Source organism: Coloeus monedula (assembly GCF_965178545.1).
Source record: "Coloeus monedula genome assembly, chromosome: 24".
Classification (NCBI taxonomy): domain Eukaryota; kingdom Metazoa; phylum Chordata; class Aves; order Passeriformes; family Corvidae; genus Coloeus; species Coloeus monedula.
Window position 1 is genome coordinate 1,110,322 of NC_138804.1, and position 27,354 is coordinate 1,137,675.

Genomic DNA, 27,354 nt, shown 5'->3' on the forward strand with positions numbered 1-27,354 from the left:
ACTTAAAATCTGACAAAATAACTCACTTCTCCTAAAGAAATTGTGGAAAGTCATTGTTTCTCAACTTGGTCTTAATTTTAAGAAAGTTCTAAATTTTCAAGGGCACCACAGCTGGTTATAAATGTTAGCAATAACACCAATTCTGCCTTAAATCACATCACCACTGAAAAAAACCCTAAACCTGAAGGCCAAAACTGGAGAATATAATTACTAATAAGTTGTGTAGTATAGTTCAGCCCATCATCCTACAGTCCTGGATGACACATGAGATCTTGAGAAATAAGAGAAAGATCTGCTTGGTAGTGAAAATATAATTTTATTTAACAATAGCTGCCAGCAGTATACTGGTATATCTGTAAAAGATGTTCCAGAAAGTGAAAGACATAAGCAAACTACAACAAATTGTATCAACTCTTCAAGTATTTCTGCAAACCACGCTCCAATCCTCCATGTCCTGTCTCGGGAGTCTCCATCCCCTAATCCTGCTCCCACCCCCTCCAGAAACAAAACACAGGAGTTGGTGACACAGGTTCTGAGGCAGATGGAGCATTTCTCACTTGGGTTACTCCTGAAAAATGTTCATGGGATGTGCACAGGTAGCTCTGAGTGGCACAGGGAGCACGGCAGAGTTGGCTGCACTTCACCACTTTTTGCTCTGCACCCAGATAGGCATCGGTGGGTTTGGCTCGAGCAGCTCCCATTTATTCCTGTCTGTGCTCCTTTGATACCAAATGCTAATTTGCTGCTTTAGCATAAAAATTTGATTACATCTCTCTTCTTATCATGGAGCTGCACGCAGCTCTCGATCAGTTTGGACATGCCCACTGTGGAGAAAACACCGATTTTATGGGAAACTGCAAAGCTCTAAGCTGGCACTGCCCGTGTGGGACATCCAGGGAGGAGATGGACTGGGAAGCTGTGGAGGGGAGGGAATTGTTCCACGACCCCACATGGCTCTTCTTTAACAGGCAGCCTTTCCACAGCAGGGATCTCTTCAAGAAGGAAAGCTTTGTTAAGGGGGGAATAATAATAATAATAATGCATCTAGGATAATCTGTTCTCCCACACATAAACAGGGTGCAGGTGATGGATTTTCCCTTTGTGTTCAGGAAATACACAAGTCACCTGTTTTAATGCGAATTTAAGCATATTTCAGCTTGAGAATAAAGTAAGTTATTCAGCATGCTAATACATGCAACCAACTTGCAAACAGGAATGCTTACTTGAAAGGGTAACTGCTGTTTTTAAATTGGAGAAGGGGCTAGAAGCAGCATTTTAAATTTAAACAGGGGGTAGATTAATTGCTGTTTGATGAAATTAAAAATGCATTTAAAGATCAGATTGTAAACAAGTTGACAGAAGTCAAGAATTTACATAGTTATGAAAGGGCTTTTTTAATTAGTGTGGAGCTGGTGATTGGGGCCAGATGAAAGTGCTCTGCCCACACCAGACGCTGCCTTTCCCCACTGCTCTGCAGGGATCACCTATGGAGCTGGGAGCTGCTCCTCTCCACCAGATTCCTGCTCCCTCCCCGAGCCAGGAGGGGCTGGGCAGCTCCTGCCACAACAAAACTGAGCAGCAGGAAGCCTGAAAAACACCCAGGACAGTTAGCAGTGCCAAGCTGGTGCTCATTGGAATTCCACCTCCGAGGGAAAGGCTCCTTTGTGCCGAGATAAGAAATCCACTGGTCACAGACAGAGCTTGAACTTTGTTTACAAGCTCTCAGACACAATTAAAACACTGAGAGAGAATGAGAATGGTTTGAAGGCTGCCTGAACAGCAGAGGGAATGGATTATCTCCAGAAGGAGCTGGTGTTTAAGGAGGTGGGGGTTTGCTTGCAGCAGCTGCACCCCAGGAACTCCCGGCTGTGGGTGATGCTCGGTGCTGTGCCCGGCACTCTGCACTCCAGGGATAATTCCCTTGGGAAGGGAGCACGGCCTGACTCCTACAATCCCACCAACATAACTTCCAAGGGCCATCCTGATCTGTTTTTGAAAGGAGAGCTAAAAACTTAACAAAGATATGCCCACAATCACGTGCTTCCTACAGTTTTGTGAACTCTACCATGGCAAAGAGCACCAAACCAAGGAGGGCTGGGCTTGGGTTTTTTCTCACCCTACATGTCATTAAAAATGCTGTTACCTAAATAAAAAAGCCATTCCTTTTTCTAGATGTCACATTGTAGCACAGACAGAAACCCTACAGAGGATTCTTATGGCTGAGAAACTTCATTCAGGAGGGGAACGTGACACAAGAATACAGCAACTATTAAAGGGCCACAGTTAAGGTTTTCCTAACCAGGTCACTCCCCAGGATTTTCCCTCTGTGCCTAAACATTCCTGTAACAAATCAGAACAGGGATTAAGTGTACCTAAGAGAGTTGCCTTTGAAAGAGATGTGACAGGATTGCTAAATGCCTTGATATTGGAATTCTAGCTCTAGGAAGGCAAGGCAAGGCACCACAAGCCAGGTATACAAATATGGATCTTCTATGTCAGACTAACTCCACGGGTATATAAAGTAGCAAAAGCAGGATGCTTAGAAAAGTCAGGCTGGTTTTCAGAAAGCCAGTGCTTACCAAAAAAAAAAAAAAAAAAAAAAAAGAAATTAGTGTATAAAAGTGTTTATGTGAGCATTTCCACGTTATTGCAGAATGTTAAATATTCCAAGAACAACCTAGCAGGAATAGCACTTTCCAGCTTCTAAAATCAGTTAAATATAAAAGTATCTTTACAAAAAAATAGGCATATAAGTCTAGCATTCTTTGGAGTTGTTTATGATGGTCTCTTAAAAATAACCTAGCAGTTTATTTCGTGCATCAAAACCATTAATTTTAAACTATTCCCTGGTTTAGAAACATTTGAAAATTGGTTTTTAAAAAAATTGTAGTGCTATTCCTCAGTGTTGCTGTAAAAAGATTTAAGTATAGTAGTGCAATGATTGTGAGTATGCAAAACTGCAGTCCAGGTGCACAGACAAACAACTGGGATAAACTCAATGGAAAGGACTGGATTCCACCACCACTTCTTTACAAAATTCCCAGATTTCCTTTCAGGGAAAAAAAAGCTACTATCATTTAAGGCAAATGTTCTCTTTAAAGGTCACTTTAGCTTTCTTCAGAGAAGAAAGGGCATTAAAAAGTTCCCATTTCATGGCTCTCAGTCCATTTTGCATCACTAATCATTGCACTGCTATTCCCCACCCAGAGTTAGGACACTACAGTTTCCATGGACTTGGGGTATGACAGAACAGATTTTTAAGTAAAAATCACCAAAAAGACCTATACAAAACAAAGGCTCTTAACTACCAAAAAGAAAACCACTTGCAATTCTTTAAGGTGAACAGAGGGCAGCTTCCAATTCTGCCATTTCCTGACAATTATTTGTTTGCTGCAACTCAAAATTCAGACAATGCAGGTGTTTAAATCTCCTCAAGCTCTTGAAGACACATTAAACACTGAGCTTTGAGCTTCCTGCCCCAGCTCTCAAGCCTGGATTCAAACTTCCCTGATGCTGAGGTCATTCAAATCCAAGTTCCACATTGAGTCCATTCTCAACCATTACTGTGACTTCAAATCCAAGAGATTTTAAAAAAATACAGCAAAACCAACAAAACATTGCCAAATATTTTGCAAATGGCTCTTTTGGATACTAAGTTCCCTTCTCTATGTAAATAGGATAGACAAGCAGGTACAGTTCAACGTGTCACAGGCATGACAATTGTGTACAGATCTTCTGGAAAAGCAATAAATTCCAAAATACATAAATATTCCTTGTACCATAGAGTGAGACAGGATCCTAAACCAATTCCTGGACAAATCATGGACCACATGTTTATAGAGAAAAGCAGCAGGGGCAAGACAATCCTTCACAGTGAAGAATCCAGAGTCACCCCAGTGCAACAGGAACACGACTGCATCGATAATATTCAAAGGCTGTGAGAGGAGGTCAGGAAAAACAAGCCTGTAATTAAGTCTGCAAACCTTAGGTAATTACTGTACCTGGTCTATCCACCGTGACTTGGAGTAACTGCGAGTTCATGCAAAAAACAATTGCTATTTGATATGAAAAGAGCAGTCTGTTAGAAGCATTGTTATGGGATATGCAGGAAGTCATCCTTTGCAAGTGCTGATTACTTGGTGAGTCTCTTGGCTACATCACTGTAAGCTATTTCAATCTCCTTGTCTCCAGGACAGGTGTTGGTGAACTCATCCCTGCTGTAAGCATTTGTCAGGTATCTCCAGATCCCTGTCATCTCCTTGGGAATCTCAAAGTTGCGGTATTTTTTGGCCACCACCTGGAACAAAAGGGTTACGTTATGAATTTACATTCTTCAGCTTAAAACACTTTTCCAGCCCTGGTCACTCTCTTGTGAAGTTATCCTTCCAACTTGGACACCTGGGGTCACTCCTGAAGTTTCCAGAAGCTGTTCCTGAGGGATGCTCCTGCCTCGCTCCCTTTGGGGTTGCCCTCAGCCAGGGAAACTCTTCTGCAGCCAGGCAGAAACTGAGCCTGTGGCTCCATCTGCAGTACAGAGCTGACACACATCACTGCAGGCAGGGAGAAGAATCAAACCACACTTCTGTGGGCACATCTGCACTCCTGTGGTTACCCCAAGCTGCCTCTTCCAAGATTCCAACCTGGTTTTATTTTATGCAATCCCTTTATTTCCCACTTCGTCATTTACTGTTCTGGAGCAGTTTTCCCTGCAGAAGTGAGCAGACACCACTACAGCCATTACCTGCTCACCTGATCCTAACCTTCCTCCTCCTTGTGAGCTCTGCAGCTCCCTGCAACCACGGGCTCAGTGCAGGGAAATGGGCTTTGACTCCTGCCATTCAAATCCTCTGCTGCCCAACCTGTCCACAGCTTCACACCTGCACCGAACTCCACTGCTCAAAGCCCTTGTGAATGACTCAAATCTTGCACAATTTCAGGTGTTAACAGTGCAGTTAAGCTTACAAACAGCTGAAATTAGGCGGGCTCAGGAATGCCACAAACCATAAATATTTTCTCCTGCATTTCCACTTGAAACCCCCAGGTTTTACCTTGACAATGTGCAGTTTGGGCAGCAGGTTGCAGTCGGCCAAGGTCATCTCGTTGCCATCCAGGAACTTGCGGGTGGAGACTGTGACATCCTCCAGGCTGTTCTCATCGATCTCATCGGGGAGGGGGGAGTTCAGGTACTCGTCCAGCTTCTGCAGGGTTTTCAAGAGGCCACGTTCTAAGGCTGCACAGGAAGGGACGATTTCAAAACAAATTATAAACTGAGACTGGTGCCACGTCTGAAATACAAACGCCACATCCCTGTGCTACCCAGAAACTCTGAAGGATTTGTAATCCTCGTTCAGTTTTTGTGGCCACAGCACTGCTGGAGCTGCCTCTGTGGTCACCAGAACACTGAAACTGGACCAGAATCCCTTTAAATATCCCACAAATGCAGGTTATTGAAAAGCTGGCTAATACAGGGGTTTGCACTAATTTAAAATACTGTAAGACTGCCCACAAGGGTTTATTTTTGGTTTAAAAAGTGGCTTATGTCAGTTTCTTAAGACTGCACCTAACTGGCTTAAACTGATTAGAATTAAGCTATGCTGGGCTTTATATACATTTAAACATAATCTGTTTAATGTCACATGCTCAGCAAACAGCCCTGACCAAACACAGAGCACCCAGGCTGGTGCTGGAATACAGCAGGATATGGAACATGGCAGCAGGTTTATGGAATGCAGCAGCAGAGGGCAGCACACCCCATAAAATTCCCTTTTATTTTCCAACTGTTTACAAATATTTTGCATCTCTCCCTTTGAAATGCAGCAGAAAGGAATCCTGATTCCCTGAGTTTGGTTTTCCCTCTAAGTTCTCTGAGGACAAAATTGATTTCTACTGAACTACTTAAAGGCCAAACTGTGACTTCTTCACCACTTATTGATCTCTCATGTTAAATCTCCTGTTTTCCCTCCACGCAGAAAGGTTTTAATCCTTTGAAGTGACACAAACTAAGCTTAGCTCAGAACTCTGGATGGGAGCCCTCAGTCCTAGAGAGGTGAAATAAGTGCAGCAGATGCACAGAAATTCAACCAATGAGGCATGACACAAACTCTGCCTGGAATTTGCTTCTGGATGTCAAAATATTTATCCTTCATACGAGAGTTCTGAGTGGCTGTTGCACACAGAAGATCCAATACCAGGGATGTTTATAAACCATGCACACCCCACAGAAATTCTGATAGAACTGAAGTTCTCTTTCAAATGTTGAAATCTCTGACATTAAATTTAAACAAGATTTAATTCATGAGATTCTCAAGTGTCCATCAACATGCAGCTGAACCTGTCAGGGAGACAATTCCCACAAAGCTGCTCTGAAAAACACAAGGCAATGATACCAGGAGTGCACTGTCCCCCCAGTGACCCACCTTCATTAGCTTCTGGTCTAGAGTTCTTGATAAATGCAGAAAATTTGGCAAATATATCCATTCCAGCAGTGTTGGACTCTGGATGCTTTGGTGAGAGCTTCAGGTACCTGAAAAGCAGCAAGGAACAGATCTACAGCACATTTAGCAGAATTGTGCTCATTATCTATTAACTAGCACAAAGCAGCACTTTAAAAACTATTTTACATCAGTTAGATTTACTAATTTATCCTTTTCCAGACTAGCTTCTGAAGTGTGGTATCACACACTAAGGTTTTTAAACCCAACACTTTCCAGAGGAACACCAAAGCACATTCCTGCTTTCTGAATCACACATTTGTTACAAGCAGAGTGTCTGAGGCAGACACCAGAGTTCCCCATATCCAGGGCTGCCAAGGGGGCACATCACAGATCTGTAAACAACAACACAGGGTTTTTCCACTTCAATTAATATCAGCTGTTCCAGAGAATTATGGACTCCACAACTTTTAACAAAAAACCTGAAGTCTTGCCATGGTAAAAAGACAAAACAGTTCAGTCTGTGAAAGGCAGTGTCTGGATCTGCCTGCCAGCTGAAGAGCAGGAAGCCAAGAGTCTGGAGAAAGTTTGAACACGTTAAAACAGATTCTCACTGTAGTTTATTACAGGTCAGGACTGAGTTTTGTACAGCAGACTCATCTTCCCTTGCGTTATTTGGACACATCACCAGAACAGCCTGTGCCTGTCACCAAAAGGAAGAGTTTGAAAGAGCAGGAAGGATGACAGGGCCATACAGAGAGTAATTTAAAAATAATCTTTAAGAGAAAACAGTTTTTGATATAAAGATGAGGGAGCTGGGGGAAGAAGGTACGACAAGCAAGAATTATTTTCCATGTCTTCAGTTTACTGATGCTGAAGAACATCTTAATTAGGGCAGAAACGCCCTGTGAGAACTGTGCCTATCTGAGGTGAGAAATTATTATTCTAACACTTACTTGGGTGGGGCCAGAACATCTTCCAGGAACTCTTCGATCTTGTTCACATCTGTTCTCACCTCCCCATTGTATGTGATGAAGGGTGGGTGAGTGCCTGGAGCCAGATTCTGAAGGTCTGCTGGTTTTCTGGGGTGAGATGCAAACCAATGGAGAGTAAGCAGGGGACATCATTTCACTGCTACAAACACAAAAGCACTGCTGAGGCTTTCACATCCTCAGTTTGAAATAGACACCGCCAGTTTTCTTTCTAAAAAGTGAGTTTACAACTGAGCATTTTGAATACACTTGCTAACAATTAATTTAAAACTGTTAAAAACAATTTCCTCCTACCTCTGGCTGTGTTTATTCTCAAATCAATACAATGTTGGCTAGAAGAGGGATATCTATACACACACCACACAAACACTCTCCCTCTTTCCCAAGCCCTACAGAACAGTTTATATATAGCATAATCTGTGCTAATCCTCCCCCTTCACACAGAGCTGCTCTGGAAATAAGCAACTCTGATACAGCACAGTGTATAAACCATTTATTACGTGCCCAGGGAGTTCAGTTCTGGGCAGGCTGACAGATGCTTAAATACCAGGTTTAAAATTATCCTTCAGTTTCCTCCAGTGGAAAAAAGCTATTTACAAACAAGAGCAGCACACCTGGGAGAGGAATCCCCTCATTTGTATTTGACATGAGAGAAACAGCAAAAAGCTGAAATACTCAGCCATTTCTAACTCTAACAGTTCTAACACTCCCTTCAGGCAGAGCAGAGCAGCCTGGCCACCACCTCCTGCTGGCCCAGCAACAACAAACACTGGCCCAGCTGAAAACTTTGCCAAGGTAAAGCTGCCCCTTTGGTGCTGTTTGAACAAATCCCGATTGGACCATAAGTCCTGAACTGGGATCGAGCCTTGTCCAGCATGACCACGTTCCTGAGCCAGCTCCAGGCATCCAGGAACTGGATTTACAGGAAACTGGAACTGCAGTTCAAGAAATCCTCCTGACAACACCAGACAGGGAAACTACACTGGTGACATCCACACACACAGTCCTGCAGGGCAGCATGAGAAAGCAGCGTGTTCAGGGAGAGCACTTGGATTCTAAACTGAGCACAGCTTACAAGTTTATCTTGTTTCCCATTTCTTACGAAATTAAGAACCCCTGCCAGAATTTCATGTCCTGCCCACTGCTGCCCCTTCTGTAGTGCCAAAGTGTGTTTACTTGTAAGGCTGAATGAGAAAAGTGATTTTCATACTTTAGAATATTCCATGCCCTGCTTTAAGCTAGGGGATGGAAATCTTATGAATACAAGAATTTAACTCCTTTCAATTTTTAAGCTTCCGAGAAGTTATTTCTCACTAAGAGTTGCCACCACTCTCTCACTTTTAGGATTTAAAGTCTGTCATCGGGTAATGCTTTAAGGAGCTTAACACTTCATTTAAATACAGCTTTGTAACTCCCAACAATTACAGGAAGTCATCGTGGCTCCCTTCCAATTCCCCATGTTGGCCAGATAAAATTCCACAAAAAGAATGTTATTTTAAAAACAAACACGGGCAAGACCACCGGCTCTGCAGGAATACTATCAAAGGCAAGCTTTAGCTCAGAAACAGATTATTCCAAAAAACTAACCAAAAAACTTCTCCAAAGGACCAGAGTGCATCTCAGAGCACTTTATTGATCCAGTCAGACCACCTGGATCTTTCAGGAGAAAGCAAGCAGAGATTAAGATCCCACAGCACAGGCCCAAACATAATTCAGGGTTTGACTTCAGTTTGCTGCTCCTGCCAGGAGATTATAAACAAGCCCTGCTTTACTACAGCCTTTGGAGCACAACTACACAGGAATGGCCTTAAAAGGCTCAGAGTACAAATCCCCTTAACAGTCAAACAAGAAGGCAATTAATGTAACAGTGAAGTTTTACTGCAGAGATAAATCTGGAGAGCTTAAAAAACAAACCAAACCCAAACAAAAAAACCCTTCTATAACCACTCCAAATAATTCCAAGATGGTTTGTGCCTACCCCAAAGTTTACCAGGGGTTTTGGAGGCAGGGCCACATTAATTATCTGGCCATCACTACCCCCAGAGTTAAGGTGTAAATACCTCATGGCTTTGCCACAAACCAGAATAGCAATTAGCATGCAAATTATTTCTTGTAGAGCAGACAAAATCCAGCCCCCAAATGTAATACATTTATAAATTACACAAGTACTGCAATGAGGATCTGAAGAGTAACAAGGGGAAAAGTCAGCACTAAAACCCCAGTCCCTCAGCAGTATTTCACACTGCTGAAGTTGGATTCACCTCTGGGAAGTCTTTCATTTTAATATTTAGCATTGTTATTTAAGCTTTGTCTGTCAAAGGAACTGCAAAAACTCAAAATGAAGATGTTTCAAACAGGATTTCAGCACTCAGCTGAAGGCAAGCTGGCCCTGAATGTTGTTCCAAGCCCAACAAATGGTTTATGCACTGCAGCTCTGCTCTGGCCTCCAGAACAAGCCAGAGCTCTGAGCACTGAAATGCTGCAGCCCAGAAGGGGAAGAATGAAGCCTCTGTGTGCCCAAAGAGAGGGGAGAAATGCCTGACTCCTTGCAGAGGGTGGGAAAGCCCTCCTCGTTTGCCTGTGTGAGTATCCTGTGTGTGGAGAGCAGAGCTGAGAACTGCAGAATGTGCCTTTGTTAGCACAGTGCAATTATGGAGGGGAAGCACTCGGCAGTCAGGCAATCCAGGCTCAGTTTTTCCTGTGTCCCAAGTCCCTCACTTGCGAACTTTTGTACCCAACCATGACCTTTTCAGCCTCACAAACAGACAGAACTGGCCTTGCTGTTGTGCAGCAAGGACGTTATGAGGCAGAGGCAAGCAAAGCCTTTTTTCTCTTTCTGGCCAACAAAATAAATTGAGTTGTTTAAAACAATTCCTGCTCTGCTCTTCAAGTTCGTGTCTAACAGGAACAAAGAGCAGAGGAGATAATTGCCTTGAATAATATGCTTGTAAAGCAGCTTCTTGTGACAATATTAAGGCACCACCTAACATCTATTATCATTCTGATAGTGATAACAAAGGAAAACAGCCCCATCTGATATCAAGCATTTCCTATTATGCACTTAGCTGGATGTGATGTTCTGCAAGCTACACTGCTCTGCCACTGGGTATTGATCAATCCACAATGTTAAAGTTGTATTTATGGACATTTAAATAAAGTCTGAAAGGAATTAAGTTTGTATTAATATCTATTCTGGCCTGAATTAGCTTCAGTTGTCCTTTGTTTCCTTTCCCAGTGCACAGCACAGAGGTGGTTTATTTGACCTGTTCCCCTGCAGATCTTTAATTTTGCACTAATTTTGTGTTTTCCCCTCTTCAACAGAAAAAAAAAAAAACCTGAAAGAAAGCTTTCCTTGTATAAGGAAGGTCAACTTTAAACATCTGCAACCAATTTATATGCTAAAAGTTAGTCTTACATCCCATTCCCCCGTCCAATTAACTCCAAGTTGCCAAGGGGACACAAAATAAAGCCAATTCATCAGGCATATTCGGCATTTTAATGATATCTAAACTGGTTCAGCAGTAAAAAGCCTTCCAAGCCTAAAATATCTCTGTCTACTTTCTCCTCCTCCCCACCCCAGTAACTGCAATAGGTTAAACACCACCATCATTAAAGGTAAAGGAAATCCCAAACCCCCAACAGTCCACAAGCACAAGCTCTGCTCCTGAGTTTCCACAAACCACAGGCAGGGCTCAGTGGAAGATGTGACACATTTGCTTTATGGGGCTGGCAGCACCAATATTTGCAGGGAAATCCCACACTGGCCAGAAAAGCTCTTTGAGCAGCTATAAATGCACCCAGAGCTGACAAAAGCTGCTTTCTCCCACTCACCACACATGGAAGTCTTAAACACTCCTTGCCAGCACTGAAGCAGCAACTTTAGTGATTTTTAAAACCCAAACAAGTCACCTCCCTCAAAAGAATCACAAGAGGTTAAGTCCAGCAGGGTGATTTCTGCCTCATATGTTGGATTCAGTGGAGAACACTGTGTTTCTGTTGGCTTTATTCCTGAAATTCAGGTTTGGAGGCACTGGCAGCCTCCCATCTCTGCAGAGCTGTGACCAGCAGAGTTTTACATCAGTGCTGGGAAAACATGACTTCACACCCAAAGCAAACACAAGGCCCCTGCTGAATTTAGCACTTTCATAAAAAAGAATGCCCAAGCTTAGGAAATTAAGACTCCTGGATTCACTTCTCACCATTTTTAGCCACCAAGGTGCTCATTTCATAGAGGAGAAGTTGCAATTTAGGTGACAGCATCATGACTTATCTGGTTGACACCAAACAAAGGCAGAATATTCTACATTTTATTCCTACCATTTCACTTGGACTTACCTCATGGACAGGTATTTTTATTATTATTGCATAATAACCAAAATTATTATTTAAAACATTAAGGAAAGGAGTAGGTTGCACATTGTTTGTGACAATTACCCAACAGTCACTGGAGATTTGACCAGAGGGTGGTTGACCAAAAGTATCCATCTGTCCCCACTTAGGGGATCTTGATGTGAAGTCAGAAAAGGAAGAGTCAATATTCAGTTATAAAAGACTTTGTGTGAGTTTTACAGAAGAGCATCGCTGAACTAATTCAAGAGAACTTACCAGACCCATTATTTTTGGTTAAACCATCAGTGAATGCCCCATTTACATCCAGGCTGCCTCAGTTTATTAGGACAGATTTTCTTTTTAATTTCAGAAAATCAGCCTGTAAGCCATAAAAGCTCTGGCTAAAGCTTTGTTACACCAAGGGTGCTGAACTCTTGCTGGTCCAATAAATCAAGTATTTCTTACCTTTTCAGGTCCACTGTTGTGACACTGAACACCACTCCCTTCAGCCACAGAATCATGAAGAGCCTCTGGGAAAAGGGACAGTTTCCTATGCTCTCACCATCACTGCCAGCCTGCAGGACAGAACAGAGCATCAATCTGGGTAGGACTGTGCCATCGACACATCTCACAAACACTGGAACATCTTCAGTTAAACACACACTCAGTGCAACTGAAATTGCCACCTTTATGAAGTTTTTACTTGTCATGTCCTCTAGCTGCTCAAAGAAGTGTATAGAACAGTATTTCAGCCAATAAAAGTTATCTTTGACACTGAAGGTGATGCAGCTGCCCTTGGCAGCAGAACATCCTCCCCTGAGCAGCCACACCTTCTGATGGCAATTTTCCAGCATCAATGTTGTTCTTTGCTCTTTATTATTCTTTTTTCTTTCTTCTCCAAGGCATAGCTAATTAATTGTAGTCATCTTCCAGTTCAGTGCTTCTATCTCTCCTGGTGCAGAGCTACCGGGAGCCAACTGCAGCCAGGAACTGAGAATTGATTGTACTGCAGGTGTTGTGAGGAAAGACATAACTGTGAGTACATAGAGACTTCACTGACAATTAAATAATATCCCACAGCCACTTTTTATAGGCAATTTATCAATCAGTCTTTGTCCTACCATAACAAAGATCCACTAGAAAGCAGCAGCAAGCTCCCCAGTGATAGCACACATCTCATCATCGCTCTGACAATGAAGGATGCATTGCTGAGCTGGAAAATTTTAGTTTTTACTGGGCTAGAATGAGGCACTGGAAACCTTTGTTATAAAATTCAGTCCTCTGAGAACTGGTTCAGTACTTAAAGCAGCCATATATGTCAGATTATCCTGATGTGTACTTTAGATTAGATGAGTTCCAACAGATTTTGCTTATTGTTAGAGTCCTTCCAAGAGTGATTTTCACCAGTACAATTCTCAAAGCCTGGCCAATTCTTTCATCATCACAGAGAGGAGAATTAAGTAGGACTTTGCAGGTTGAGAAGAATCACAGCAGGATTTTCAAAGGCCAGGAAAATAGAAAGATTTTCAGTGAAACTGTCTTAAATTCAGAAAGCTGGTTTGGTTTTTGTAAACTCATGGGGCCTTTGCAGATAAAGCTGAGTCTCCTTTAACAGCTATTCAGGATTTATAAACTAATTAATGTTCTTACAGCTAATGGACTCATTTGTGCAAGTGTCCCTCCTGTCAGAGCTTCCAAAGATCTGGCTGTAGATACAGAGTCAGTTTTCCTCAAACCTTTATTAGTGTCATTAATGAAGACTTGAAAGAAAAAGGAAGTTGTCTTTCTGCCCTAAATTACAAATTGCCTGCTTTATCTTTGGAAAGGAAAGTCAAACTTGCAGCAGATTATTGTTACTGGCTTGTCTTAAACTCTGCCATGTGTCTGCCCAGGAGACTGAATTCCAGAAGCATCCAGAAAAAGGGTAAAAACGAGCCAGTTTGGGCACTCTGCTCTGCACAAGCTCACGCCAGGGGCAGGTACCTGTGTGAGGATGCAGCCCCAGGGCTCCCTGTGCTCCTGCCTCACCCCCACACTCACAGCAGCAGTGCCTTCACTCAGCGCTCTCATCCAGCAACTGTGCTTTTATGGATGTTAATATTTAACACATCACTGTCCCTCCACACAGCAGGGTGGATTTCAGCAATTCCCACCACAATTACATCCCTGTGTTTACACTGGAACTGACATTTCCTACAGGTAAATTATAGATCTATATTCGTCTGCTTTTTCTGCTGCCATGTGTCAGATCTGATCTACCTTTAGAAAAAGGCATTGAAAAGCACAACACTCCATCCCATCTAAGGAAAATACGTATTTTGTACTGCCTGGGGTAAGCCACGTTTTGAAGCAGAAATAATTCTTTGACTCAGAACTGATCTCAGTCTTCAAACTTAAAGCAAAGCCTGAGCTACACTGCAGTAACAGCACAGGCTAAAATCCCCAGCCCATTAAACTCTTGGCCCACTGGAATCCAAACCAAAGCTACTTTAAAATCACAGAACTGCATAAAAAGTTGTTTAAAATTTCAGGCATAGCACTGACCTGTGGCTTTCACTAAGATCCATTCTCCTAAGCCAAAATCAAAGTGACCAAAAAAGGCCAAACGCATTTACTTATCCCAAAACTTTCCTTCTCTCCCAACACAAGTGCAGCATTCAAAGTGAGCAACCAACCAATAGCATCTGCTTTAGTTTAAGCAAGACAGGATTTTGGGATTATTTAAGTCAGAAGAAAGGATTAGAGCCCAATAACAGCCAGTGCTATGAACAAACCCTGATGCACTTTCAAAGCCCAACAGCCTAAACGGAGCCCAGACTTTTCTGTCTGCAAACGTTTGTCCCACTTCTGCTCCAAAAAGTCCCAAGTTATTCTGAGCACATACTGGAAAAGGAATGCACTCAGAATGCCAAGAAACTTTGGCTCCAGTGCTCTCGAGCCAAGGAATTCTGCCCTGTAACTGTTTGCCCAAGAGGCCCATTTTGTGTCTCTGTGTTTGATGCACCGGCTGCTGCAGCCCCTCCTCAGGAGCAGCAGGCACTGGATTCTCCCTCAATCCCTGAGGATTCTCTTCTGAGGGTCACCAGTCTGATGGATGTTCCTGCAAGAGTCACTCCTACCTCTGATCTGTGCTGGCAGTAAACTCTAAACCTTATATATTCCAAGAATATTCTGAAATCTGACACAATTTGTCACCCAGGGGGTTAATCATGGAATAATTGTTGCTTGTCATTGCCTTGACTTCGAATTCAGGTAGGTAATTCATAAAATTCCAGGGTATCTTCAGTGTCTAATCCTCATCACCATCAGAGTAAAGCAAATATTAAATGTTGACTTCTTTACACTGACCTCAGCACAGGCTATTTCTTAATTTAACAAGATTATAGTCATTCTATACTGAGGAGCTTTAGGGTTTTATTTCAATTTCTTTTTAAAACCAGTCTAAAAATCCTTATTACCAGTAATACTACTAATGCCAATCTGCCTGCAACTAGGGCTAATTTTCAATTCTACCATTGCCCACTGAAGGATATGTATTCAAAAACCTCACCATCTATCTAATTTCACTGAATTTCAGGTTTTCAATTGTAGGGATTAGGACCAGACAGAAAAAAAAAAAGTGCTATACCTCACACACAGCGAGGAAAGATGGAATTTTTCACTTTGTGTGTTACCCTCTACGAACTGAACTGAATTAGAAAAACTTCTGAAAAAGTGGCAAAAAGAACCTTGTTAATTGTAAGACGTGGCACAGGGAGAGCAGAGCACACACACACCAGAGCACTGCCCTACAGTGTTCTGTGAAAACAAATAAAGCTATTTTTAAAGGAACATTAAAGAAGAAAGGAAGTTCAAACAAGAATGGGAGAGTTACAAGGCAGGAACACAAATCAGCTGCTCATTGAGAAGTCAACCTGGTTTATCACAGCCACAGTGAAATTCCTGGCAACTCCCAGTGCCCAGCAGCTTGGCCCATGCAGGAGTGCCAGCCCCCTGGAAAGGGAAAAACCCCAAAATAAATCTATTTATCCCATGTCTGGAAGTCTGAGCTTAGCTCGGAAGCCACCTCCTCCCTTTCTTTTCCCCTGAGCAGTGATTTCATTCAAATGAGTCTGTCTTTCCAAAAGAAAAACCCCAGAGAGTACAAGTAATAAGTAATCAAACATCTGTTTGAGTAGCTGAACAAGCTAAGGGAAGGAAAAAAAAATCCATTTAAGTTGTGAAATGTTTGTCTTTACAGCTGCATAAAAATTAACCTGAGTCCTGACACGAGAACCTGCATGGATTTACTTTAGCAAGGGAGTGCTGAAGTTTATTGCAAGACTAACAAAAAAGCAGACAGGCAAAGAAACACTAAAAGTGCACAAAGCCCTTCTTATACAGCACAGATCTGAGAATTCTAGAAATCCTTGGTCCAAAGACTCCTGCAAAATTGTTTCAAATATGACCCAGTTAAAAGGAGCCCACTACGAGTTTCCCAAACTGGATCAAATAACTGCAGAAATAATAATAAAGTCAAAGTGCATCTGATGAACAAAGTAATACAGCTCAGTCTCTGCCTACAAAAATAAAACAAAAGGAAAGGGCAGAACACCAGAAAACCATTTCTTAATTTACCCAAAACTCTCAAAGGAATTTCTCCCAGATCTGACATACCAGAAGTGGTAAAAAAAGTTTGGATGAAGCGGGATAAATGCACTTGAGAAGCATCTCCCAGAATACTTTTCACCAAAGACAACTACTGGAGCCATCTGATTGCACCACCAAGGAAATCCCCACTCCTCCAAGGAAGAAATCTGCACTCTGCAAAGTCTGGAAGAATAATGCTCCAACCAATAAACAGATTGGGGGAAAATGAAAATAAATGAGAGGATATGTTCAAATTTTGAACTCAGCAGTCTTGAAATACATCTCGAGTTTTAACAATGAAAACCAAACCTGTTGAGAAAACTGCATGAGCAACCCAGTGTGATGCAAAGCCATTGCCTCAAACCAGCAGATAACAATCAATTGGGCATGTTTAATGAGCAGTAAGCTCATTCCAAAAATGAGTAATTAATAATAATCCTTTAAGGATTACTGTTTTGAGAGGAAATGGTTTAAGGTGAACTAACAAAGAGATTCAAGTGAAAAACCTGCAGCGATTCCAAGGTCTGAGATAAAGGAACAGAATACAGAAAGGGGTGCTTTGATGTTCCACACATGAAACGGGTCTGGGTGTATCAGCCCAAATCCTTGGACCTTTATCTTGCCAAGCTGAACAGACAGAATTCTGTGGTGCTGACTGAGGGTGTTTTCAGATAAGATGTAAAGAATTACACCCATGGAAGGAGTGTGACAGTAATTGATGTAACAAATACTCCCCAGAGTGCCATTATTCCAGCTGTTCCCTGTGTGCTCAGGAAGTGGATGGATGAGCCTCAGGGATGCTCTGTGCAAACACTCACCCTGCAAACCAAAGCAGACCTTAAAGGCTCCCAATGGCTCAAGTATCGATGAATATTGATGTTTTCCTCTTATTCAAAGAGGAAAACAAGTGACAAGGCAATGAGGTGCAGAGACCAGGGCTGGAAAAGTTTATCTGCAACAGTGTTCCACTCCTTGTCACCCTTCCAGATCTGCAGTTTGAGAAGGGAGTTGGTTTGTGTTTTTAGGGGAGGAACAGGTCAGGGTGCAAGGCAGAGTCAAGGCCCTGACTAAATCCGGTTGAACCAGATTTAATCTGAGGGCTGAGTGACAGGGACATTTCCTCCTGTCACCTCTGCCTCTCCAGGACAGGGCACAGCTGGGGCCACAACCTCCAGGGCAAGGCTTTTCCTTGCAAAAATGAGCAGGACATTTCAACACAGGGTGGCACAAAAATGGGGCTGATACTGCTGACAGTCCAAAGAAGTTCCCTGCCACAATGAACAAAAGCAGGAGAGGTGGGAATTAGGAAGAAAAACCCAACAGCCCATCCTGCAGAGGATTCAGGATATCAGAAGGACCTTCATGCCCCGTTTCAGTGCACATCAAACATTTCATTCCTATCACTGGGAGCCTACAGAGACAGGCAGAGCAGCCACTGTGGGGACAGACAAGAACTGAAACCACCCATTGTCACTGCCTTAAAGCACCGACAGTGGGCAAGCAAAGCTTTCTCCAACCTTCATATGGGAAGATCATCTACAAATACCACCACACCCCACCCAAATTTAGCTCTACTGAACAATTTAGGCCATCACTGCTACCTTAAATAGCCATTCCTTTGAGGAAAACATAGGCAAAATGGGGGGGGGGAGCATCAGGTCAGTGCTCACACCTGGAATTCTCAAAGATAATTAGCCTAGGATAATTAGTGTATATTTGCTATATGCTGACCGACATTAACACAGCCAGGGCAAAACTAGCCTGAGTTACCACAGCCTCTCATGAGCTCCATCACCTTTGTGCCATTTGTAATCAACCCAAGTTCCACATCAGCTGAAATTCCTTTAAACTCAAAACATACTTCAAAATAATTAACAGAAGTCCCTGCCTTTATTTGAGATCTGGCTCTTACAGCAGGGAAAGGAATGTTTGTCAGCCCATTCAAGCTGCCTCTTAAGTCATTACCTTTCTGATAAGTCACCACTGTGTCACACACTGGACTGGAACAGCCACTGGCCATTTTAGGATGATGTTATTTTTAGCCCTGTGATGCTGTTCCCAAGAAAATAATTAGCAGACTTGTCTTGCCCACTTTCCTGCAACTCTTACTCACTGCTACCCAGTTCTCACTGAAAAGCTTTGGCAGAAAGCTATGGGATCCTCATGATGTATGGAAGTTAAGTTCACAATTCAGCAGAATTGAATTCAGTGCTTCTAGTCCTCTGGAGAGCAGGAGATTCCATGCTCATCCTTTGGGAGAATCAAATGGAGAGTCCCAAACCTGCTTTAAATACAAATCACCATTTTCTTCACTGAAGAAATTAGCTTAATGATAGAAACACAAAACCCTGGGTGTATTGTGGACAGGCAGACCTAGGACACTTCCTGCCCTGGCACAGGAAAATTCAATTATTCACTAATGGCACAAGCCTGGCATCTCTGCTGTGGCAATACCTTGAACAGAGAGCTCGTGTTGAACAACCCCCCACATGATCAGCAGGGCTACACTGACTAAAATGTGCTGGGTAACATCTTGACACAATCTTGTAACATTCTGGTAGGAAACTGTACACAGACAATTAACTCTGCAGCACTGAGGGTTTCTTTTACACTGCCTGACAGTTGGCTTTGGGTCTCTAGCACATAAACCTAGAGCAGGAATTGTTCATGACAGTGATTCTGTCTCCCTGCACTTATTAAATTTGTTGAAGTACAGTGTGTGCCTTGGCTACAGCCCAAGAGACCCATTTCCAAACCTCCCCCACTAAACCATGAAGCATCAACATGAGAGGAAAGAGTTGCAAACTCTGTCACTGGGGCAAATTTGTATCTGCGGCATTTCAGAGTTCTTCAAATAGACCTCTGACTGTGCATCACTTCCGTGGGACAGGAAAACACAGAGCTGTGTCTGTGGTATTTTATAACCTCATTTAGAGAGAGATGAGCCAGGGGCTGGGTAGATGAGCAGAAAGAACAACCAAGAGCTGCTCCAGCTTCACCCTGGGCTGCTCCTCCTCCTCTCGGTCACTCCAGCCCAGCTGACTCAGACTGAACCCTCCCAGGAGCAGGAGACCCCAGAGCAGGTTCATGTCAAAATCCCAGCCCAAAAGGCACCACCTGGGAGCTTCCAAGGGCTGGTAAAACACAGGATGTACAGCTACAACCACAGCTGCCTCCAGCCTGGGCTGTGAGCAGCAATGCCCACAGAAGGAGGTGTCAATGAAGACAAACTGCCCAAATTCTCAGCAGCCTCTCAAAGAGCAGTGCAGTCCTAAACCTGTTCCCCTGCTAGCAGCACATTGAGAAGCTCTGAGAAGGAAAAACATTATCTGAGACCAAAAGTGGGGCTGGAATTTTTATTTTAGAATGAAGGGTTTGAGGAAGGCCTGCTCCCTCTCCAACACAAGCAATGCACAACTAAAAGGCACCTCCCTGACTGAATTCCCCCTCCCCTGGGAGATGGGATCCGAGTTTCCTCCTCTGGGACACGAGTTTCCTCCTCTGGGACACGTGTCCTTATCTCCCTTAGCTCCAGAACAGGGTGTCTCACCAGGGCACCTAATGCAGCACTCTGAAAGGCCACAGAAATCTACTTAAGCTTGCTTTGATTTTATTTTTAGATAAAACCACATAAAAAAGCTATTTCCTTTATTTCAGAAAAGCAGCTCTCCAAAGGACACGGCAGCAAAGTCCAGCCAAAATAGTAAAGCTTCAAGAGAGCCAAAAAACTCTGAAGCTGGTCCAGTAGCACTGACTGATCCCAGCTCTCCCCAGGAAAATATACAGATATGACTTCACTCCTGGATTACACTCCTATATTTAGTTTATGCCTAATATGGAGATTCAGTGTGCAGGACTCAGTCATTTCCTTTCCTCGGGTAAGTTCCTTGCCCTTTGTCTGGCCAACAATACAAGGAATAAGTCTGAACTCTCAGAGAATTCCCACACAGAGATGTTTGGAATTAACGGCAGTTTAGCTTATGTTTTTCACTTCAGCAGAAGCAAACACCCTAAAAATCCAGATTGCACCACATACTCATTTGACCTGAATTAAAAACCCCAAACTACTCAAAGCAAGTATAAGAAAATCAACTACTATCTTTTTTTTTAGGGAAAAAATATTCTAAATAAAGGATTTAAAGCTCCTGAAGTCAAACCTCTATTTAAACTCCCGTGAAGACAACATAACAATTTTGGGGTTGAGTGGTTTTACTGTTAAAATATGCACAAACTCTTAATACCACAAGGGAGCACCTAGCACCTATTTTAAGACTAAAACTGTATTATTCCACACTGAAAAATATGTAGAAAAAAAAAAAACCCAAACCTGATTAGAACAATAAGCTGTTTGTTACGGGTTATTTACCAAGATACTTTGAAGATAAAAATCAAATTAGATGGATAACAAATACAGATGTAAATTATTTTTCCATGAACCATCAATTTGCAACCAACCACCACCTTAATTAAATTTTGTTGTCTTAGACAAACTAAGTGCCTACCCTGGCAGACAAAAACCACCTTGTTTTCTCCCACGCTGTCCAGTTAAAACTTCACAGAACTGCACTGCTCAGTTCACTGGGAAAAGAGAACATCTACCAGAACAAGGCAACAAATCCAATTACTGCCAAGTACAGTTATCCGCTCTTAAAAGTCGTTCTTGTGGATTTTTAAGTGGTATGTCCAGCCCAGCCAGAAGCTTGGATTGATGTAGGCACTGCTACAAAAGCTTGCAGGCCTTGTGTTTGTCACATCACAATAAATGTTTCTTTTAAACACAATCTCAACACACACTGGTGAGAAAATAACAGTTCACGGCTTCTTTTTGTCCCTTTGAGCTAATGAACACTTTTAAAAATCTAACTTTAGAGTCCAACAGTCGCTTCCCAGAGTACACAGTTTACTGTTTAGCCTGGAGTTCAAGGAACTCCCCAGTTAGATCCTGGAAGATCACAGATTTCTGGAAGGGACAACTCAGCCTTCAAAAATCCAAGTCCAGAGAACCAACAACTTCTCTGCTCTCCCCATTCCAACTAAAGGGCAGACAGCCTTGCTCCTTGAATAAAGAACTCTTTCCATCCCCAGGATGAGGTCAGGATAACCATGGAAGGACTAGACAGTGCCATGAGTCACTCCAGGCTGGGAGGGGAATGATTACCAACTTCTTAGCATGCTAATCCTGTCCCAGTGCTGCCCACTGCCAGATTAGCAGGCCCTTCCACCCACTCCCTAAGTTGATGTAAGGGTTCCTCATATCTTGTTAGTTCTCAACAATCAAGTATCTTTATGTCCACACAAAACTCTCTTTAAAGAGGATCTCACTCTCTTTATACATTTTCACAAGAATGCTGGTGTTCATGATGCCCTTCCCTGCTTTGTGAACTCATCACTGCACACTCACCCTGTCACAGACTGACACACAAAAGCTTGGACAAGGCTTGGATCCTCAGTGTTCATTTATCCCTGACTTTTGACAGCATCCAGGCCCTAAGTTTGCCCCACAACATGTGCTCTGACACACAGGCTTCTTCCACTTCCAGCCCTCAATGCACACCCTGAGAAATCCCAGCTGGGAAAACTGAGGACAGATTTGTCTCTTGTAGCAGGATCTGAGCTCCAGGAATGTGTTCCCTGGCATCTGACCCACCGAGGGAGTGACTCACAAGCACCACTGCCCATGCCCATACACCCCCACCCCCAGCCTGTGAAGGGTCACGAGCTGAAATCTGGGAATTCACACAGTTTGCAGATCCCTCTAAGGGGAAAGGAGGAAAAGTGCCTGCGTGCTAAGACACATTTCAGCTGCAAAGTCAAACACAAGTTCTCCTGACAATCAGAGCTGTCTGGATGTTAATCATTGGGAAGGCAAGAAGGGATGCCAGGGAATACAACCATTACTCAGAAGCAATTCCTGACTGAAAGAAAGCTAACTCATCTGTGTAATCCCTCTGGAAATTATTGCCAGGAGGTTTTAATCTTACTTACCAATGATGTGCAAAAAAATTTAACATTTACACTTGTGACCATCTCTGTACTTTTAAACAACTCTGTACCAAGAGCACCAATTCCTGAATCACCAACCAGACTCAAATCAAAAAGCCAAGGATGTTTCTGGCTGTGAGAACTTTCCCAGGCAGAATTTAAAGGAATTACAGTTTGCTGGCCAGAGAAGGAAAAGGCCTGATTTATACCCACTGAGCACAGGATATAACAAAATGGTTACACCTCGGTTTATAAAGGGCTCCTTTACAACGCTCCCAAGAAATAACCCTCACATGACATTTTGCTGTCTACACCAAACACGTATCAAAGACAGGCTGAGGAGGTTCTCAGCTGCTGAGGTTACATCAAACCCTCCAAGGATGATCTGGTGCATAAGGAGGAGACTTATCTAATAAGATTATCAAGCAATAACCCTGCTAAGGCTATCTCTGAGAAGCAGCACTGCATGTCTCCAGTCCTGTTGTTTCCTTGTACCGATGTGCCTTTATATTGTACAGCTACTTTGTGGGTGAAAAAAAAACAACTGATGACAAAGAAGCTCATGGGATGGTTTGTTACAAAGCAAGGCACAGAGCTATAGGGCTGCAGAGTGCCACAGCAGAGCTTACAAAGGGAATGAGCACAGGGTGAGACAAAGGCAGACCCGAATCCACACAAATCACCCAGCTCTGCCCAGCCCTGAGCTCCCATGGAGCTGCTGCTGGAGATGCTCACGTCCCCTTCCTGCCACGGCCCCAGCACTGCACTGAACAAAACAGACCCTGAGCCCGGAAAACAAACATTTCACCTGCCAAGTCTCTGTTTGGTTCAGATACACAAAAACGGAGACAAGCTTCTGCTACAATCACTGGGAGTGTTTCAGAGTGGGGTATTTATTAAATGTGAAATCACAGCTTTTTTTTTTTGTACTGACAGTACAATTCAAAGGTAAACAGATAGTAGACTCGATCTGATTTTCAACACAGGTGCCCAATTTCGCAATGACATCTTATTTGAGAGCTGCCAGAAATCCAAGGTCTGATTAATTAGCAAGTACACACACGTTACTCAGTGAAGAGGAGAGACCTTCCTCACTGGTTCCCTACATCTGCTCCAACCTCTCCCATGCCAGCAGATACACAACTGTGAATTTCAGGTTTGTGGAGTCTGTTGTTTGTTTCCTTTAACACTGAACTTGTTGACCCTGTGTGTCTTCACCTCGGTATTAGCAGAGGATACAAGCACTGAGTGCCCTCCAGAACACCCAGGGCTGAGCTTTCAGCAGCTCCATCCTCACACACTCCCTTACAGGAACTGCACAGGCAGTTTTGTAACTGTGTCCTCACAGCTGAGTGGGTCTATTTGACCAAGTCACCTCACCACGTTTTTTATTTACAATAAAATTCCACACACCATCAACTAAAGCGCAGCTATTATTCCAAGTGACCTATCTGAGCTGCATTCAGATCCCAGAGCTCAAGTTTCTCCGAGCACATTCAACACAATGCAGCCTTCACTGCTCTGAAATGCCACTAGGGCACATAAAAATATTCCTGTTAGACAATGGAAGCCTCCCTCATTAATAAAACATGGCACATACGAGGAAACTAAATGAAATCAGATACATCAGTGGTTTTCTCCTAATCAGCTCTCAGGAGAAAAGACTTGGAAAATATTTACAGTTGGTTTAAAAGAGACCACAAGCAGCCCACCGGCTCTGGAATGAAAAAGTGCTGAAAGTTTTCATTGTGACACTAAGAAACAGATTCATCACCCCAGTTTCAGCACTGTAACATTTTCTTACCTAAGCATTCTAATTCTGCACGGAGTTCTCACAGACTATGAAAACATAAGTTACAGCAGATTGATACATTGTCTTCTGGAAAAAACCGTATCAATTTGCTGGTGACAACACCCTGGTGGAGTTATTCCTAACTGAACCCCAGCCATGCGTGTACTCCTCCCCTCGCAGTGCCCATCCTATTTTGTCACTGATCACAATTTAATAAGGCTCAAACCCCACAGTTCGGGCACGGAGCCAGACCCTTTCTCCTGCTTCACAGGTTTGTTTCTCAAGCTTTAATCCCTACCTTTGTTTCATCTCCGTCTGGCTGCTACAATCCTTTGTGCTCAGGTCATGCAATCACCGCCCCTGGGCCGCGGGCGCTGGGCTGAGAGCTCGAGTTTGGTCCAGAACTCCTTCCACTACCTCTGCCTGAAGAGCTTCCCTGGCTAACAGTGCCCAGGTAGATCCCAGACACGGCTTGAAAAGTGATTATCTGTCTGGAGAAACACTCGGTAACTTCAGATTTTTTCTAGATTCAACCACGTGAAAAACTGCAACTGAGCTCGTTGAAAAAAAATTACTAAAATCCAAATTTAGCGCTCCTCTAGACAGACACTGTTGGTTCTCTTCAATACACATATTCTGCTTGCATTTTCTGCAGTGGCCATCTAAATGAGCCAGAAAACAAGATTCTATTTGCTTTACAAAAAGAGTGTCCCGATAATCCTCAGCAGCTTCAATAAAGTGTGGGACAAGAGCAACACCCAGATGAAAAAACTATTTTGGTCTATCTGCTGGGGGTTGTTCTTTATCTACAGGGTTTTACAGGGAAATAACTTTTACCTGAAGCTTGTGAAGGCAGACGAGAATACCTTCTTATTTTAACCTGAACTTTATCCTTAGGGCAGACAGTGCTCAGTGTGCAGCAGTCATCCATAACACAGGGAAAAGGTTTCCTTGAGGGTAAAAATCCTCCCTGATAACCCCAAGTTTAGTCTTCTTAAACCCATGCCAATAAAAAAATTTCAATTGAAAAGGACAGAAAAATTCCCTGATTTCCCCCTTTCATATCATCTCACAGCTTGATTGGTCTAATTCTGATTTAATCACAATGAACACATATCTCTCGAAACTATTTTTACAGCTTCTTCCATGCCACTCCTCATGCATGAAATATTCTCTTTAAACACACCCACAAAGCTTATTTCCCTCTGCCCCCAAATCATTCTGCCATCAATCACTGCTTGAATTTGTTTAAAAATAAGAAAAATCAGCTGACGAACTTTAGGACAGATGAAGATAAACTGCCATATTATATTAAAGACCCACTGCTATAAATAATTCAAAGTAATCTGTAACTTAATTGCTGCAGTTGTAAATTCTAACCTCTACAATAAGAGCCTAAATATTCTTACCAAAATCAGGTCTGGAATCCTCCACTGCAATGCTCTCCCTGGGTCCCGTTACTGCCTCTTGATACTATTATTAAGAAGTACGACAAGTGGAAAAATTCAACACTTTTAGAGTATCATTTAAGAAATAAAACCTATACTTAGTAACTTATTTTCAAAGCCCTAGCTGAAAATTTTCGTGTTTGTCATCGTGGCTTTTATACAAAGCAATTCCCAAGTTCCCAGGTGAAGACATCTCTAATTTTCTCACTGCTATTGGAAGAAACTTCATCTGAAGAACTTCAATACTTTTCTGCAGAGGCTTTCAATTAAAAGATGTTTAAGCACAGAAAGAGAAGATTGCACAGAGTAATTGGTGCTACTTTTGATATGAAGTAAAAGTAAGATGCTGCATCACAAGAGCCCCGGAGGATGCAAAATATTGCATCATACAGCAATAAATGAATGCAAAACATGTGGAGATACCATATGGTATCTTTACCAGATAAGGGCAGTACAACACATGCTCATTCTCCTAGCTTGGATAAAAACCTGGTGTTACTTTACATATTCACTTCCCGACATAAAAAGTAGACTTTTGGGGCGGGGAGCAAGGAGTAACTCGTGGTTTTGCTGCCTTTTTGCCGCCTTCCTGCGCTTTGCTGGGCACACAATGCCGAGCGAGGGCGATCCATTGTGGCGCTCCGTTCTTCCCTTGTGCCAGCGCTGCCCGCGGTCCTGCCCCGCACCCGCGGCACCCTTTGCTCCGGGCAGAGAATCTTCCAGCAAAACGCACCGGGGCCGCACTTCTTCCCAAAAAACTGACTTTGCTTGCGGTCCGTCCGCGCTATCGCCCGCTCCATCTGCGCGCTCTGACTCACCGTGGCTCCCGCACTCCCTCCCGGCGCCGGGCACACGCCCTCGGCTCCGCTTTTGTGCCCGCACCGCGCCGGGAGCCGCCCCGGGGGGAGCCCCCGACGCTCGCGGGGTGCTCGGGGGGCACTCAGAGGGGCTCCCCCGCAGGCACGGAGGGGATCGAGGTCCGCAGGGAGCGGCCCGAGGGAGCCGTGAGGGGACTCGGAGCCCCCCGGGCGGGAAAGCGGAGGGAGGAAGGGGCGGGGGGGGGGGGGGGGGGGGCGCCCAACGGTCGCGGCGCGCGCGCGCTCGGCGCCCAGACGGGACGAGGCTCCCCCGCCCCACCTCCCCTCCCCTCTTTTGCCTCCCCCCCGGCCGTACCTTGACGAAGAGCTCGATGACGGGCTCCTTGTCGCCTTCCTTCAGCCCGTTGACCGGCACGGACAGCGCCATTGCTCTCGCTGCTGCAGCCCCCGCCCAGCCTCGCCTCGCCTCGCCTCGCCTCGCCCGCCGCTGCCACCGCCGGGACAGCGACGCCGCTCCGCTCCCCTCACCCGCCCTGCGCGCGACTGAGAGCGGCCCCGCCCCGCGCCCGGAGCCCGCCGGGGCCGCGCGGGAGGGGCGGGGTCTGCGGAGGGGCGGGGCAAGAGTTGAGGGGGCGTGGTCTGGCTGGGAGGGGCGTGGCCCCTCTGAGGGGACAATGCTGGGCAGCGCTGAGGGGCGCGGACTCCGTGAGGGGACAGCTCTGAGGGGACAGCGCTGGCCGTGGCGGGCGCGGAGTTCCCTCAGGGATGGGGGTCTCCACGGTCCCCCCCAAGGCGGTGGGGACACCCCCGTGCTAGCCAGGGGTGCCCCCGGCGTGGGACACCGCCCGCGGCTGGTGCCGTGCTCGCTGACAACGTCTGGGAGTGGCCTTGGCAGGGCTACAGCCGTGTGGGCACTGCCAACCCCGGGGAGGG

General features: G+C 44.1%; 1 protein-coding gene across 1 annotated transcript; it reads right to left on the reverse strand.

The window, feature by feature from the left end:
• Nucleotides 1–296: 296 nt before the first annotated feature.
• On the reverse strand, nt 297–26,948 carry CLIC4 (chloride intracellular channel 4). The gene is made up of 6 exons (XM_082296697.1): nt 26,777–26,948; nt 12,218–12,327; nt 7,388–7,513; nt 6,417–6,523; nt 5,049–5,230; nt 297–4,297 (listed from the first exon to the last, which is right to left on the reverse strand). The coding sequence occupies exons 1-6, from the start codon at nt 26,846–26,848 to the stop codon at nt 4,133–4,135; spliced, it is 762 nt and encodes a 253-aa protein (XP_082152823.1). The 5' UTR covers nt 26,849–26,948; the 3' UTR covers nt 297–4,132.
• Between the last annotated feature and the right edge of the window lie 406 nt (nt 26,949–27,354).

Excerpts from the sequence above, each read along its gene's own strand:
- CLIC4 (XM_082296697.1), bottom strand. The coding sequence starts at position 26,848 with ATGGCGCTGTCCGTGCCGGTCAACGGGCTGAAGGAAGGCGACAAGGAG. Across the intron at positions 7,514-12,217 it reads ACAACAGTGGACCTGAAAAG|AAAACCAGCAGACCTTCAGA; the intron begins GTAAGAAATACT and ends ATCTCACCCCAG. Across the intron at positions 4,298-5,048 it reads CCAAACTGCACATTGTCAAG|GTGGTGGCCAAAAAATACCG; the intron begins GTAAAACCTGGG and ends CTTTTGTTCCAG.